This window comes from Nanorana parkeri, unplaced genomic scaffold (assembly GCF_000935625.1).
Source record: "Nanorana parkeri isolate BGI_ZX_2015 unplaced genomic scaffold, ASM93562v1 scaffold332, whole genome shotgun sequence".
Classification (NCBI taxonomy): Eukaryota; Metazoa; Chordata; class Amphibia; order Anura; family Dicroglossidae; genus Nanorana; species Nanorana parkeri.
The window spans coordinates 358,339-376,143 of record NW_017306600.1 but is presented as its reverse complement, the minus strand read 5'-3'; the positions used below and the strand labels follow the sequence as shown (position 1 = coordinate 376,143).

The following is a 17,805-nucleotide window of genomic DNA, read 5'->3' as shown; positions in this document are numbered from 1 at the left end:
AGAGTTGGTGAGGGTTTTCATTGGCAGGATTACACTGCTGACATAATAAAGTGTGCATCATTTGCCATTCTACATTTATTTTAATTCATTGTATGTTTATTTTGCTTTTCAGTTTAAAGATCAAAGTGACTACAGTATGCATAGCCGTATATCATCTGCACCCACATATGGTCTCTATGTCTTTGTGCGAAATTTTGTCTGCAGAATAGGAGAAGATGCTGAACTTTTTATGTCACTATATGATCCTCAGAAACAAACAATTATAAGGTAGGAAATATGTAAATTATATCATCTAGTTCTATATCCTGCCATGTGATTGTGCTTAAGGTCTCGAATCATTAGAGGGATACTCTAATATAAGGAAGTGAAGCCCTGTTTCTCTACCAAGACTATGCTTTTAAATGTTGGCAGAACCAATGGAAGCAGAACATATGTTTTACATCAATTAATATTTCTTCTGCATCTCTCTAGTTGTTACAGTTTTAAACAAAACGAATCCATATATTGAAGGTATTTGGATGGGTTTAAAACTAAGCATGGCGGATGTATACCTATATCCTCTTCCAACATAAAATCAAGATAATTTTTTTTATTCAGTATGGACATCCTTTTTTAAATGATTACTGTAATTCAACTTTGTAACAAACAAAACTATCCCATCTTTCTGAACACAGATGTATTCAAGTGTTGAGTCCTGGGTAACTGGGTAATTTACTGGGTAACTCTTCCACTACAAAAACTGTAAGACACCTGTGGCAAGAGTAGGTCACAGACAGCCCTTCCCTATTCCTGCCAAGCCCTGTCTTTTTCTTTTTCAAAGTCATGATCTTTCCAAAACACAACACTTCAGTTACATATTAAAGATACTGTCAGTGAGTGTAAGGGGAGCAAATTGCTGCAGATATGTCATGCAGTCAACTATAGGTGTTTGGACATACCTGTAGCAGCCTCTCAAATCCTCCTGTAATGTCTACATTGGGCCATTCAGGCCTGTCCCTGCTTACCTATATTAGGTAAGTGTCTAGGTATATACACTATCAGCGGATACCACTTTCTGTAGAAGGGAATTCCATATTTTTACTGCTCACACAGTAAAAAAAAACCTTGCGCGTTCTAAGATTAAACCCCCTCAGTTCTAACCTCTTGTTGTCTCTGTGTGTTCTCAATACTGTTCTCAGTGAAAACAGCTTGTTCCGAATATTGTGGTCCCCATTCATGAGTTTGAAGACTGCAAAAAGGTCCCTCCTAATCGAAGTTTCAGGACCAAACAGGGAACTCAGGAGTTAAATCTTAAACATGCATTTACGTCCCTTCACTAATAACAAAACTGCAGCTTATTTTGTATCACTGGGTTGTAGATCCTCAAATCATCTCTGAATTTGTCCTGACACTGCCCTTCCTTCTGGAGGGTGGCTACCTTTGTTCCTCATGAACCCAGAGTGTGTTATAAAGTAGCCCCCGCTCCAAGCTCACTCCTGTGATGGACTAAATGGACTAAAATCTCAGGTTTAGTTTACTAATTTGTATTGAGATTGTAGTCTATCATGGGAGCGAGCTTGGAGCGTTGGCTACTTTACAACACACACAGGGTCCATGGGGAACAAACGTATCAAACCTCCAGAAGGAAGGACAGTGCCAGTAGGAATTCAGAGATGATTTGAGGATCAATAGCTGAGTGATACACAAAAAAAGCTAAATTTTTGTTAATAGTTAAGGTACTTGAATGCATTTTTAAGACTCAACTCCTGTGTTTACTTTAATTTTAACATTGCTTATTTATTCTATTTAACCTATTTTTCTTTTAGCTTTAAAAAAAAAAATATATATATATATTTAGATCACTCATCTAGAGTCATCGCCTTGCAGTTGCCAAATAAGCTAAAACTTTTTATGTAGGTTTTCCATTCGCAAAAAAAAAATATATAAGACAGGCTAAGTAATAAAATCTCTAAAAACATATGCTTCACTGAGATTGCTTTTTGTTCAGATCATACAAAAAAAGAATGCCTAAACCTTGTGAATACTGCAGGTTTTTGTCAACACTAGATTGAGTATAAAACAAGTCTCCTTTTATAACGTCTTGCCTTTTTTGAACAGTTTGTGAATCTTAATGATTTTTGTTGAACAAATGTTTATTGGGAACTTCATATCAGTCATGTCATACCATATCATATTATGATTTCAACAGTGAGAATTATTTGGTGAGATGGGGAAGTAAAGGTTTTCCAAAAGAAATAGACATGTTGAACAATTTGAAAGTTGTTTTTACGGTAAGTTTTCACCTATTATAAAAAGTAGGACAACAATTCTATCTAACAATGATTCATTCTTTGCTCCTTGTATTTATGCCCTTTACCTAAATAAAAAATAGGTCTATAAATGTTATGCACATTTAGTATTCACACAAGACACAAGCAGTTAAACAACAGGTTCATGTGTTAAATTGACTTGTTGCAGAATGTAGTTAGTTTCCATTTATAAACAGGCAGAATAATATATATAAAATAGGCCGAGTAGGCCCATTTCTTATTAAATAACATATTAAACATAATTTTATATATAAAACTATTCTTGGTTATATGTAAGCAAGACTTAGAAAAGTTGCACATATTTTTTTATTTGCAACTAGTAAAATACACATCCACTGTTTAAATAAAATATGTTTTTAAAAATTAGCTTGTAATGACATTTGACATGAATTGGGAATAAGTTAGAGAACATTTGTATTCCATGTGTAATTAGACATATAAAATTAGTTAAAGTGTACACTTGCTTTGTAGGTGCAGTTCCACATTTTGTTTTGTAGGTGCAATCACAGTTAGATCTTCTTCACAGTCAGAGCTATAGTGATAGTTGTGTGTGCAGGTGCTTGAGGAGAATGTTCTTACAGCATGAGATGATTAGCCAGGGCCTGTTCCACAGGTATCAGAAAGTATTTATTTTCTCCATGGACAGATGTGTCATCTTTTTCATCCTGTTAATATGCATTTCTTCATCACAATCCAAAATTCCAGTTGTAGAAGTTATATAAATGATGCTAACTGCCATACATTGCACTAAACAGTAATATTCAATGCAAAAGTTTGGTTGCATAGAGAGATTTCAAAAGACTATAAAATGCCCTGAAAGCCTTGGGATATGGAGAGCTCATTGAATAGGTCCAAGCAGACTTTCTCTGAGCATTAGCAATTTCTGACACTAGTTCCAGGTGACATCTCTCTGGGAGTTAAAGGCAAGTTCATAAACTATGCATAGCTGTGGTTAACAGAAGAGCAGCAGTAATAAGTTCTCTGCTCTCTTGGCAGCAAAAAAATGGTGATAGGGGTAGCTTTTATGTTTATCTGATAAATAAATAAATAAATAATTTGTGACCATATCAAGATTTTTTTTTAAGCTATAACCAAAATAAATGTATTGAGTTTTCTAAAGTTTGATGTCATGGTGCTGGTGTGGTGTTGATGCTCTGGCATGTATAGCATGTGTGTATGTATTTATTTTTATTTCTATGTAGGATCTTGGAAACAAGGATCTTAATAGAGATCGGATTTACTTAGTATGCCAGATAGTAAGGATTGGAAGGATGGACCTTAAAGAAACTAACATAAAAAAATGTACACAAGGATTACGGCGCCCCTTTGGTGTAGCAGGTATGTTAAAAAAAATGATTCATATATTATTTTATTTTATTTTAAAGTAAACAAAGGTGTTAGACCTGCCCATGCTGCACCACCATTTACTCTTACGCATTGTACACATTCATGCCTGCAATCGTAAGTATGCATGGTCTGTGGACTAATTTTCCTTTAAGGATGAGAATATCTTTTCTTATGGTGCTCCACACATTTGGATCGTTTGGTTGAATCCACTGCTCAAAGAAACTGGATGAATGCATTTCCATGGTTGTAGACAAGTTCAACCACATGCTGTATTTTACTCCAGTGGTAGGAAATATCCAGCAGAGTTCCCTGATCTATAAAACTGCTATATATTACAAAATCAGATGGTGAAAACCTATCAATACCTTGTATACCATATACACAAGCAAGAGTTTATGTTATGGATCAGTAGTTACAGGAAAATCAATCAGCAACGTTTTGGGCATTCTTCTGTTTGACAAAGGGCAGGGTTGTACAGAGCCCCCTTAGAAAAGTTACTTCCTGCCAGTATGATTGGCTTACTGATGTTAATCAGAGTTTTATCTTAGTTCAACACTGGGAATGATCATGTGATTATTGTGATTATAGTAGGGAGGCCCTCTAGCACACAGAGCATAAAAAGTAGCTGGGGTAAGTATGAAGTAAATGGAATTTGTTTGTAAATTGCAATGCAAACAGCAGCAAATTGGACCGTGCAAATTAAGTTTGCTAAAATCCATGCATTGTATGTATTTGACAAGTGAAGGATTATTATTTCTTAGCAGATTTACACCTTAGGAATATTTTAAAAACAATGAATGTGACCTTCACCAAACACTGACTGCAGATTAATCAATCTCTGTAATTTAAAACACATGTACCAGGAAGATTCACTGCTGTAATCTGGTTGAATTATGATGCTGTTGTTATTGGAATATTTCCAGCCTGCTTTAATCCCAGGGCTAGCCTATAAAATGAATGCTTCCATGTATGTCCAAGACCAGAACAGCCACTGCAAATCTGAGTAGATCTGTGTGATCTTAGCAGAAGGTATACTTACTGAGATTCAGTTATAGTAATCTGTATAGTCTGGAATAGTGATCTATATAGTATGGTATAATGTTAAAACTGAAGGTTTTAAAGTTATACACTTCTATAGAGAGGCTTTTGAGGATCAGACTTAAAATTGCTGTTTGTTATTGAATTACATTTTTTCATAATTCAACACCTATATCTGTAAAAAATAAGTCAAGGCAACTGAACTTGCTGTATTTTTTTCTTGAAGACGTTTCACTGGTCACCCAATCAGCTTTCTCAATTCAGAATGACTTGTACAAAAATTCTCTGGGAATAAATATGGTGAATGTTGCTCCAATCCACACAATCTGTTAGTCACAACCAGGTGTTGATTGCATTTGCATAATTGGAGTCTAGGAGGTGTTATTAACCTGCCTGAGAGGTGCTGAAACAGCATTGTATGTGTAAAATGAAAATGCAATCAACACCTGGTTGTGACTAACAGATTATGAGGATTGGAGGAACATTCACCATATTTATTCCCAGATGATTTTTTGTCCAAGTCATTCTGAATTGAGAAAGCTGGTTGGATGACCAGTGAAACGTCTTCAAGAAAAATACAGCAAGTCCAGTTGCCTTGACTTATTTTGTACAGATATACCATGACCTGGATGAATGAGTACCTCCACACACAAATTCAACACCTAGTACTACAAAAAAATGTCTGCTTTTTACAATTTGCATAGGAGAAAATTATGTATTTTAAACTGTCTCCTTTCACATGGCTGGATTTTTGTCAGTATTTTAACAATGTCAGTTATTGACATGGAAATATTTTACTTTCTCAGTAATGGACATCACTGATATGATTAAAGGTAAAGCAGAAAGTGATGAAGAAAAGCAACATTTTATACCATTCCTTCCGTAAGTATTAAAACTAACCCATTTACACATACTGAATGAAATTTGTTTAGGAATTTGGTATTTGTTCATAAAACTTTGCTAAGGGTTTTCTTTTAATCTATTAAACTGCTAACTGCATCAAATAACTTTCAAACATTTATCAGTGTAAAACTCTGTGCTATTCCTATAAAGTCTAAGTTTACGTTTTATACCACGTTTCATGTTACATCCATATTCAGGGTATAACATGAAACATGGTGACATCAGCTCCCCCACACCATCCCACCACTTATCTGAATCACAGGGTTCTTCTCCCCGCAAGCTGCTGCTGTTATTTGAAATTGACATGGCTGTGCATGGCTCCCCCTACACAGTTGTGTCATCAATTCACAGATCATTTGACAGGGCCTGTGAATGGAGAAATTACAATTACCTGTACTTCAGTACAAACAGGGATGGAAGGGACAATCTAAAGGAACCAGAGCACGGTTGCAAAGCTTTACTGGCTCCAATGCAAAATGTAATACATGCAATTTTTTTCTTTGAGGTATGCGTGAATTTTTTTTTAAAAGTGGAATTTACCTTTAAACTAATCCCTAGCAGTTGTGCCAATATCAATAAAGATATATGAATTGGTACGCTAAAGATGCCCAGCGCTTCACCCTGTATAGAGATTGTGTCAATCCCCAGTGCTTCAATATGCTCTGCCAATAAAAAAAATTATAATTTGCATAAAACAACATAAAACAATATAATAGTTAAAAATAAACAATCTTAAAAACACCTTGTAAATATCTCCTTGTGGAAATACAAAATTTGTGTACAACACCCTCTGTGAATGTCTGACAAAGTCCACTCGAGTAAAACACAGTTCAAAATACACCCAGTGCTGCAATCCTCTGAAACTTGATCTGTAAATCCTTCAAGTTCATCCTTGTGTGCTCTTTAGGAAACTCAATCACCAAATATCACTGACCCCTTACTGCTAAAGTAGGTCAAAGTTTGTTTGTGTATGTTGTGATTGCTGATGTCCCCTCTAGGTATACTCCATGCCCAAAACGTTACTTCAAATGTTTTTAAGCCCATGCATGAAAAAAGGGGAAGATTGTATAGTATAGAAACCTTCCAACAACATTCAAACAAAAAAGAACTAAATATAACAAAATACATGAAAACATACATTTGCAATAGATATAGTGTTAGGTTTTGCAATGAACAATAAACATTTTATATTCTGTGTATAACTAAATGTGTCTGATAATTGCAAGGCATTGTTAATTTGTGTGTCCTAAACTTGTGGATTTATGTCATATGACTATGCTTTTATTTCAGTCCGGTTGATATAAATTAGTGGTTAAACTACTAATACTACTACTAATACCACTACTCTTTAAATTTACAGCTACACCAGGGTTCTGAGACTAAATGGTGATCCACTTGTGACCCCTGTTTCTGCTGATATTTGTCACATTGATGTTGTATTTGTGGAAGCTTTCTGTTACCCTTCTATTTATTGGGTAAATGGAAGCCTTCTCATACACCAGAAGAACATAGGGACTATCTTTGTACATACTATACTGCAAACTTCCAGGTGTGTCAGACACCTATGTATCCCTGATATGGAACCTTTCCCCCTGGCCACTATATCGTCAGTGTGTCCCATCAGAGCTCTAGGGTACACATTATCGTCATAGCACCGGAGGAAGAGCCACAGCAGGAAGATGCAAGAATTTAATACATACACTGTATAGCAGTGATAGATGCAGGAGATTGCAATAGAGGCTGTAGCTCTGCAAGAAAGTGAAAATCCATAGAAAGAGAGTAAATATTGGTATTATACCTGTAAACTTTCGTTTGCCAATAAATAGTTCTGATTTCTTGGTTAAAAATACATATCTGATTCCAAATATTATTATTATCATTATTATTCTTATTTTATCTTTGCATTATTCCAGTGTTGTTGCTGAGAATGATTTTCTGCACAATCTTCTGGGCAAAGTCACATCTCTAAAAGGAGATAGTGGGGGTCAAGGTAAATCAATTCCCTATTACTGAAGAATGTAATTGCAAATATATTTTAGTGTTAAAAGCATAGTATTGCTGAAGTAATTTATTTTCATACTTAATTATTTTAAATTCCATACTTAATCGCCTTCTCTTAAGCAGTTGTACTAAATTATCAGTAGTAATCAAAGAATAGTGACTCAAATGCACAGAGCTTTAAGACAAAAACTACAAATAAAGAGAAGTTATACCATATATCCATCCAATCAACATAAATAAATACACATTGAAATCATATAACTGTGTCAATATTGTAGTTAAAATGTCCCATGTGGTTATTAAAATACTGTGATAACATTCCATCCACAAATAAGGATCTTCCTTCAGTGATCCAAATAAAGTTTGTTTAGTCATGCTCAAAACACAAGTGCCCACATTTGTGTGATAAACATGAAATATATTCCCCCTTAAGAATACACATTCATCAAATGGAGTTGACCAACTTAAATGATCAGTATGGTCAAATGTGCTTTGTTATGAAGTAATCCACTGTCCCACAACCTTTCCCCCTCCTTTCTTCATGTTTTTTCTCAGGAGTTTCTAGTTCGAAAGGCAAATACAAAGACATTTGTAGTGTAAAACTGTTAGCCATTTTTTTTGTAAGTAAAAACCCTTAAACCTCTCACATGTACAGTATACAGTATGTGATCTAATGCTAGTGTACACTCACCTCCACTCTGTTTGTCTCTAGTTCAGCCGTGTACCACAGCCTACTGCCTCGTCTGCATAACAATGTCAGCAAATAAGGATCACTGATGGAGGATCCTTATTTGTTGATGGACAATTATTACAGTATTTGAATAACCACATGGGACTTTTGGGACGCCTATTTTATGCATGATATTGACACAGTTATATCATTTCAATGTGTAATCAATTATGTTGATTGGATGAATATATGGCATATCTTCTCTTTTTTGTTTTATTTTTAAAGCATAGTGCATTTGATCATTTCACTAAGTTATTTTAATGCCTTAAAAATATTTTAGTCCCCGTTCACACCAGGGTGACAGTGTTTCAGCGCTTTTTTCGCTCATTTCTGTTCATATGTAAGAGATGTTCTGAGTAGATCTGATTCAGATAGAGTAGATCTGACTCAGATGGGTTAATTTACTAACCTTATAAACACACCACGCACATGTATACACCTCTGTAGTGTGTTCCCTCCCAGCATGATCTATGGGTGGAATCTAAACACCTTTGTAGTGTGTACACACCCAGCAGGTGTGCTGTGCAAAGCCCTGCCCTGAATTGCAAGGTGATGTTGTGTAAATTAGCTCTACATTGTGTTGCTTGCGTTGATGAATGCAGGAATGTAAATGCATGAGCTAACCAGTTTTGTCTAAACTGTGAAGCATCATTATATATGCATCATGTGCATGATTTTTCCATATATGGCATTAGTGGAAATATGCTTATAGAGACTTTTTGGTTGATAAATATGCTTTGCTGTGTAAAAATCACACGCACCTGGTGCGTGCGTGTGTTTAGGTTAGTAAATCACCTCCACATACTCAGATGTTCATATTTTAAGGCTATTTTTCAGCTTGTTTTCAGTTGTCCAATGAAAAGCAGTCTCAGCTGCAAAAACGCGCAAAAAAGCAGAAAAACGCACTGACTGGCGCATTTCCATTGAAGTCTATGGAGCAAAACGTGCTGATAAGTGCCACAAAAGAAGCTCATGGACTATTTTAAACAACGGGAGTATTGCGATTCAGCGCGTTTGCGTGAACGCCCCCCCATAGGAATACATAGGATTTTGATTTGCATGCGTTTCAGCGTGGTAAAAAACGCGCAAACAAAACGCTATGGTGTGAACGGGGCATTACAGTGCAAGCTTTTGGAGGTCTATTTTTAGGCATATTTATAAATCAAACTATTTACCTTATGAAAGTTCTCAATAACTGTTATCTATTGTTATAATACCAGAGTGTTAATATGATGGGTTGCCTTTAAGTCTATTAAATTATTTAATGAAGTTTAATAAATTAACAACCAAAGCACTAATTGATACATAAGTGGTTAATACACTTCAGTACTGGAGCACTGTAGAGCAGCTTTTCTCAGCCTGTTTTTTAGACATGGCACCCCAGTCTAAAATGTAAATAACATAAATGTAAAAATTTTTCAAATTCCATACCAGACCCTTATCCAGGAGTCCCCCTTCGTATTAGGAGCCATCTTCACATCAGAGCCATTCACACTTTACATCAGGAGCCCCCCTTTATATCAGAAGCCCCTCTTTAAATTAAGAGTCCCCTTCACATCAGAAGCCCCCTTCACATGAAAGCCTGTCTCTTTCACATCAGAGTCCCCATCTTTTACATCAGAAGCCCCCCTTTACATAAAAAGCCCTCTTCACATCAGAACCCCCCCTTCACATCAGAAGCCCTCCTCACATCAGAAGCCCCCCTTTCACATCAAAAGCCCACTTCACATCAGAGCCCCCTTTTATATCAGACCCCCTTCACATCAAAGTTCTCAGTTCCCCTTTCACATCCGAGTCCTACCACCACATCAGTAGCCCCAGGTGTGGCAGCATGGCAGAGGATGGGATGCAGACTAGGCCTGTTCCTTTATCTGAGTGGATCCCTCCCTAGATCAGTGTTTATTTTCATGAAAAAGCATGATGCTGTGCAAAAATTTCAAGCTACCCCTGAGGATACCAAAAGGCACCATGTTGGGAAAATGCTGCTTTAAAGATATTTGTAAGTTAAGAGATACTTAACTTTCTTGCATTTCAGTTTTCAGCATATTTACAGTTTAACTAAAGAAGTACAATATATTTTAAAGGACAATGAGAAGGGCTTATAGCACAGCTGTCCTTTAAATATACACCTCACCCTGAGTTTCAGAATTTTGGGTAAATAATTACCTTCAGCCCTGCTGCTGTGTTCCTCCCTGTGAGGCTCTGCACAGCCTTTGCAAAAAATGTCTTGGCAGTGACCAGCTCATACTACACATTCCTGGTGCTTGACCAATTCATTTCTATGGCTGGTCCATACTCACGGCAGTCTCCAGCCACCCAGAAGAGAACAGCTCCAGCTATAGGAATAAATAGGCCAAGCTGAGTGCAGGTTTAACAAGAGCTGGATATGCCAGGACTATTTTTCTAAAAAGGTTGTACAGTGCAGGGCAGGTACAGTAATGAACTTTGGAACAGAATGTAAGTTAAGCATTCATGAAGTTCGCTACTATATTTAAGAAATCCCACTACCTCCCACGTTCTGCATTTTGCTATGAAGGCCACCATAACATTCAAGGTTCAATGGTAAGGTGAGGGGGGTCGAGTCTTCCTTTCTAGTCAGTGCATATTGAAATGGTATGATTTGGCATCCTTCTAGAGTTTTCGAAAGCTAATGTAAGAGATTTGGGGAAGATCACACTGATAAGTTCTTATGCTACCTAATCTGTAATACAGAAACGACATAGTTGCAGTACCATGTATATATATAATAATAATGGTGGTATGGTGATCAGTAAGCTAATTGAATTTTTTTTGTTTAGCCTAAAGGCTAAATGAAAAAATCGAATAGACTCTACATGAGGTTGGATTAATTTCCCGCTGCAGCTATTGTATTCCAAGAGCGGCACCTGCTACTGTCGTAATACTCGAACAGTGACTGCAATTGATTGGCTGAAATCACGATTTGTCTAAATATTTTCGGACTGGTTAGTTCAAGAAGAGTTCATTAAGTAAACGACTTTTGTCAAGCTGGCAGGGTCACATTCTATACAAATTCCATTGGTTTCTGTCAATCGGTTGAAATTCTAACAGTGTATGGCCAATGTTAGGCTAAAACTTTGGTGAAGGCATTTCCACATGCATTATCCAATGCACACTGTTTAGCACCAACATAGTAGCACTGCATGAAGAGATTGGGGGTCTTGTTGACAAGAATGGTAAGCAGATAATGCCTCATACTGCCACATAATTAGGGATAATAATAACAATGATTATTTTGCAGGACTTTGGGTGACAGTGAAAATGCTGGTTGGTGATTCCGTACAAATCCGCAAGAATTACCCTCATCTTGTTGACAGAACTACAGTGGTTGCAAGAAAGCTGGGATTTCCTGAGATAATTATGCCGGGTAGGTTGTTAAAGTTATCATATAAAACATCTGAGTATTTAATAAAGTGACAGCAGGCTTAAAGCAAAATGTTTACAGTAAACATTGTCAGTTATCACTAAAGTTTAAAGGAGAACTATGAGGCGAGTTCGCCCGCTTCAGCTGTCACTTCGGCTCAGATGAGCCAAAGCATATGCCTTCGGCGGCTGTAGGGGCTATAGTGAATAGCACGTACAGCAGCCCTTCGGTTTGACTGAAACGAAGGGCTCCGGCGGCCGAAGAGAGCCAAAGGATTAGCCGAAGCTACGGCTCTTATGTGAATAACCCCCTTAATAATGAATGCAGAACTGCATTACTATGTGCTTTTATATCTGCCTAGTGTTCATCTTTAACACATAAAAATGTGCAATACTGCGGTGCGATGCATTTTGCTGCAATTTTACTGCGATTGATGCTTTTTTGTTGTTGTTTTTCCGGGGTTTTTTTTTCAGATGCAAGAATGGGATTTCAGGTGCTTTCCAGTGTGTTCCGATGCATTTTGATGTGTTCCGTCGCAATCCGATGCAATTAAAGGGAACAGACTGCATCTGGTGTGAACTAGCCCTAAATAACACAATGAAATTACATATTTATATATAATGTTGCAAAGTCTAATACATGTGAAATAGATTATTGGTTTTTGAAATTGCTTTTTAGTAGCTTTCACATTTGCAGGTGTTTTTTCTTCTCAAATTCTTAGAAGTAAAAATTTTCTTGAAGTTGTGATTCAATTCCCTTTTTGTGCATGGCTTCTATTTAGTAGTGCTTTTAATAAACAGCAGTAACATTAGTTATTACATATTAGACATATTATACTTGCAGTTTCAGCTATTTAAAAGAGCACACAGAACACAGAACGTTGGCTTATGAAATTGTGATTGTATATGGTGAATTTTTTGTCTACAGTAGGAGAGTATCTTTGCCATTTTTAGTGAAGAGAAGTGCATTGGTGCTGATGGTTGGGAAGACACATGTCTACTAAGGCATGCATGTAAGCTTAGTTGAAAAGCTTTGAAACTCAGGTGTGTTTGACCTACTGACCATGGAAAATTGTAGCTTCTTCTCATTCAGGCTGTGACCTTTGTAATACCTTAAAATGGACACATTGGCTGCCTGTAATTACATTGGTGCTGTGTGGTGTCATGTCCTAATAATTTTCATGTTTCCTTGCCAATACATAAACAAATTAGAAAAGACAAGATTGCTTGTAATAAAGTTTTTTAATTCCGTGTGGTACCAGAACTACATCTATGTTTAGCATTTATTTTAATCAAGAACTAGGAAATTAAACATAACCAATGGTAATAAATTGGCTTAAAGTGAGAGAGAAAAGTACTAAAAAGTAAAAAAAACACTTAAAACATAAGGTATTATAATGTCATTTATTTTACCTCCAGTGAAAACAAATTCCTTTTCTTCATTTAAGGATACAGAGTGGAACCATGCCAGTAATTAAGCTATGCTCCAAAGGCCAACTCTCCATACAGGATTACTGGTTTAAAGCAAACACAGAGTATACAAATTATTGAGCCACCGTGAGCATATCTGTTTCAGAATGTTATCCTTTATCAGTGCAAGATATAAAAACGTTGCCATCTCCCTAGAAGAGGAGTAGTCCATGCTCCTGCCATTTCCCTGCCAGGGACATAGACCAAATTACAATATCCTTAAAATATTGTAGGATCATTCACTATTAGGGCTGTGGGAGGGAAATATATACATATATATATAATACTATACATTCCTTATAAAAGGTATCTTGTTTAAAGCTTTGTCAAAATAAATGATTGTGTATTTTTTCATATGTTCCGGTATTATTTCATATTTCTTTCATACAGGTGATGTAAGGAATGATATTTACATTACTTTGATGAGTGGAGATTTTGATAGAGCCACCCAGAGGAATGTGGAGGTGATCATGTGTGTCTGCGATGAAGACGGGAAAATAATACCTGTAAATATTATTTTTTGTATTATTAAGACAAACATTTTAAACTTATTTAAGGGTATTAGTGGATTACAGTATTTCATGCACAAGAACATAGTACAAGAAATTATATGTATCAGAATCCGAAAGTCCATACAATTTTAAACTGCTGTATTTGCCTCCTGTGATAAGATTGCAGTTGTGATTAGATAGGAAGTATAAAGTGGAAAAACATTTTTGATGTTGTATGTACCCCATATGAGAAATCTGAATCAGAAGGTAGACAAATATGGATATTTGAAACCTGGCCAAAATGTTTACTTATGCTTCCTTACAACTTGAAGAATTATGTTATTAGTACAGTTTAGTGCATGGTTTACACATAGGTGTTTATTTCCAATTGCATTCAGTTGTGTGAGTACTGTGTGAAAGTTGTGTGAAAAAAATAGACCTTTCTCTTCCGTTCATTGAAGGACACAGTGATCAAGATCGAAGATCTGGTACCACAGGGTATTGTGTCACCTGTAGGAGAAGGACGCTAGGCACAAACAGAGCCTAGGAGCAGCCGCTGCTGGTGGCCAACCTCCCACCTGCTGATCTTGTCTCCAGTTTTTTGCCTAATGTCAGGAGTAAGGAGGAGACATTTTCACTATTTTTTTCTGCGTTTTTGCCTGGATCTTCAAACAAATGCTGTCTGGGTGACACGCTGGATGTTTGTGGACCATTGTAGCCCTACCCTGTATGGCCATCGAGCGCATGCTCCCGGTGATTGCTCCTGTACCACCCTCAGAAAGGTTCAGGGGGTTCTATTGACTTCTCTCCATGGTTCCCATGAAAGAAGGCATTTGGCCCATATTGGATCTCAAGCACCTTAACACCTTAGTGTGGATTATCTTGCTTCTGTAGACATCAAGCATGAGTATCTACATGTCCTGATCTGCCGCTCTCACCAGCACTATCTACAATTCGTGGTGGGGGAGGAGTTGATGTTCTGGCATCTGCCAGTTTCGGGCACAAGGTTTTGCAGGCAGCCCTTTAGATATTTTGTTTTAACCATCCCTCAGTAGTACTGCTTTGTGGCATCCCTGTGGTTCCAGGTCTTCGATCTTGGTCACTGTGTCCTTGCATGAACGGAAGAGAAAATTGGATTTTTGTATTCACTGTAATATACTTTTATGTGTGTTCATTAAAGGACACAGCACCCACCCTCTTCATGTGTGGGAGTGTACTCCTTACTGCTTGTTACTTACTGTAGACTAGATCAGAAGGTGGGGGGTTGGCCACCAGCAGAGGCCACCCCTAGGCTTGTCCCTAGCGTCCTTCTCCTGCAGGAGGCGCAATACTCTGTGGTTCCAGATCTTAGATCTTGGTCAATGTGTCCTTCAATGAACACAGAGAAAAGGATTTTATGGTGAGTAGAAAAATCTTACTTTTAGTGTCATGTGTAATGTTCGTAATAAGAGTTCTCCATAGGTGCTTTGTAAACTCTCAGATTTATCTTGATTACATATTTTACTAAGCAGCAATGAACTGTTCATTTTTCTTCTGTTTAATTTTCTTTTGATCAGAATGCAATCTGCACGGGAGCAGGTGACAAGCCAGTCAGTGAATATAGGTCTGTGCTTTACTATCAGATCAAACAACCACGCTGGATGGAAACCATAAAGGTATGTGAAGGGGCAAGCAAAACACAGACAAAAATGTTCCTGTCCCCTCTAAGTAAACCAAGGACAGATTACAACTATGTGGTGGTTACACAGCAATTCTGCGCACTTTCCTATGTGAATGTTTTAGAAATACAATAAAAAGATTCCAATCAGTTGGCCAGCTATAAATGGGAAAGATTAACATGTGGAGAAACCTTTAAATATTTATTGACATTAATTAATTTAAAACACTGCAGAAATAATAAATACTCTGTCAAAGTAAAACAACATCAGGACTTACAGTATTTGGTGCTGTGATTTTTAGCAGAATTCAACATTTCATTTATTTTTATGCAATCCCTGTTAAATATCTCTCAAATTGTGTATGCATACCTGCAAAACTTTCTTCCCTGTACCTGCATCAAAATTTCAGAAACCTCATCTGTTAATTCTGCTCTGAGCTGTAAAGGAGGTGCCTACCTTAGAGGAAAGTGATGACATATTTGCTTAACGGAAGTAAACTCAAGCTACTTTTTTTTGCCATCAACTATATAGGGCTTATTTGCACGGCTGTTCAGGGCTTTACACTGCCAGAGGATCATATTTCTGCAGTGGGTGCAGCCCAATTTCTCCAATAAGCTGCAGTCAGGATGCTTTTAGGGATGGGCTCGATGTTCGAGTCGAGCAAGAGTTCGACTCGGACATCGGCAGTTTGTGTGTTTGGCGAACTGCACAGTGCCTTGTGAAGCCCTGATTGGCTAAAGTCTGGCAAGACTTTGCCCAATCATGGCACAGTGCTCTGTAAGCCATGATTGGGCAAAGTAGTGATGACTTTGCCCAATTATGGCTCATCTGACAGGTGACATATAAATGTACAAATATTTTGCTGGCATCTGTCAGAATGCCATTCTGCAGCGGCAGTTCATCGTGAGCAGATGGGTCAGCGTGCGTCTTTTAAAAAATTATTATTTCTATTTATTTTTTCTTGTTTTATTTTTTACTACATTGAGTCGTCGTCATCGTGGACAACGCTGGACGTCGTGATTGACCCCAAAATTACGTTGGTGGATCCATTCTTTGGGTGAGGGTGTTACATAAAAGACTTGTCAAAAACATGTCTTTTTTTTTTCAATTAAAAGATTTTTTCAAAAGTCTGGCCTCTTTTTTAAAACTTTAATTTAACCCTTTAGTGAATGAGTAGGGGTCCCTAGTACCCCTTACTCATACACATGGGGGGGTGCATCTGGGTGCCCCTTTATAAACCACCTCCCGGTTGGCCGTTGTAGAAAAAGGCTGGCCGGGAGCTTCCTGGACCTGAGCGGGTGTTTTTAAACGTCCTGTCAGCCATGCCCACTCGTGCCTGTGAGCGGTAAAGTGCCAAAATTCCAAAATAGGCAGCAATGCCTGTTTACATACAAGTAATAGTCGGTGGATCGCTTGTATAACATGCCGGTATGTGCGCCCCCCCCTCTGCGCCCCTCCCGCTGGTCCCGGCCTCCGCTGTGCTCGGTGCGAGCCCGGGACCAGCATGGTGGCTCTGTGACAGGAGATCAGAGGGAGATCGGTACACGTACTCCCTCCGGTCCCCTCTCTGGTGTCAGAATGTGGAAGTGATGTATTTCTTGTGTCACTCTCCAGCTTCAGAAGATCTCTGCTTCATCAGCTTCTTTGGAGGTCCCTAGGTGACATTAGGGGTCTTGGAGACCCCTGATGTCTCCATAAAGAGGACCTGTCACATCCTCTTTGCTATCACATAGGGGGATTTCTTAGCCCGCTATGTGATAACAATAAAGTTAAGTGAAAAAAATAGGAAAAAAAACATTTTAAGTCACACATGAAAGAATTAAAAAAAACACAATTTTAAGAAAAAAGTCCTCACCCATACGTACACACGCATGCAAACATGCATCGGGTGCGCATATGTGCAAAACAAACGATTGCACCTATTACGCCGCACATGTTAAATATCGCTGCGAATGTTGCAATGAAAGCAATAATTCTAGGACCATTAATCACTGATAACACTAAACTGATGAGCGGTAAAAGCTTTTAAAGCGTCGCCTATGGTCAATTTTGGGTATGGTAGTTTTTTGCGATTTCGCGGGTGCTCGCAATTTTAAAGCTTGAGATGTTTGGTGTCTATTTACCCGACGTGACCCCGTCTTTTATATTTTACAAAAAAACTGGGTAATAATTGTATTATAACATAATGTAATATTTTTTTCAGTAATTTTTCCTTAATATAGTAAAAAATAAAAACCCCAGTGGTGATTAAATACCACCAAAAGAAAGCTCTATCTGGCCGCAAAAAAGGGTATAAAATTCATTTCAGTACAGCGTTGCATGACGGAATAAATGTCAGTCAAAGTACCGCAGTACTGAATACTGAAAAATACACCGACCCATGCTGAGGAGGAGGAGGAGAGAGACAATGACCCAATGACCGACACTGGGGGAAAGAGGAGAGAGACACCGACCGACGCTGGGGGGGGGGGTGGTTA

The 17,805-nt window shown here is 37.7% G+C and overlaps 1 protein-coding gene across 1 annotated transcript in view; it reads left to right on the top strand.

The window, feature by feature from the left end:
- Nucleotides 1-17,805, top strand: part of DOCK2 (dedicator of cytokinesis 2) — a 173,616-nt gene that overhangs the window by 19,763 nt on the left and 136,048 nt on the right. Inside the window, exons 8-15 of the mRNA XM_018558336.1 lie at nucleotides 113-267; nucleotides 2,189-2,270; nucleotides 3,512-3,647; nucleotides 5,501-5,576; nucleotides 7,511-7,587; nucleotides 11,588-11,713; nucleotides 13,570-13,685; nucleotides 15,227-15,325. Of these exons, the coding sequence (XP_018413838.1) occupies nucleotides 113-267; nucleotides 2,189-2,270; nucleotides 3,512-3,647; nucleotides 5,501-5,576; nucleotides 7,511-7,587; nucleotides 11,588-11,713; nucleotides 13,570-13,685; nucleotides 15,227-15,325 (867 nt within the window). The remainder of the gene's footprint in view (nucleotides 1-112; nucleotides 268-2,188; nucleotides 2,271-3,511; nucleotides 3,648-5,500; nucleotides 5,577-7,510; nucleotides 7,588-11,587; nucleotides 11,714-13,569; nucleotides 13,686-15,226; nucleotides 15,326-17,805) is intronic.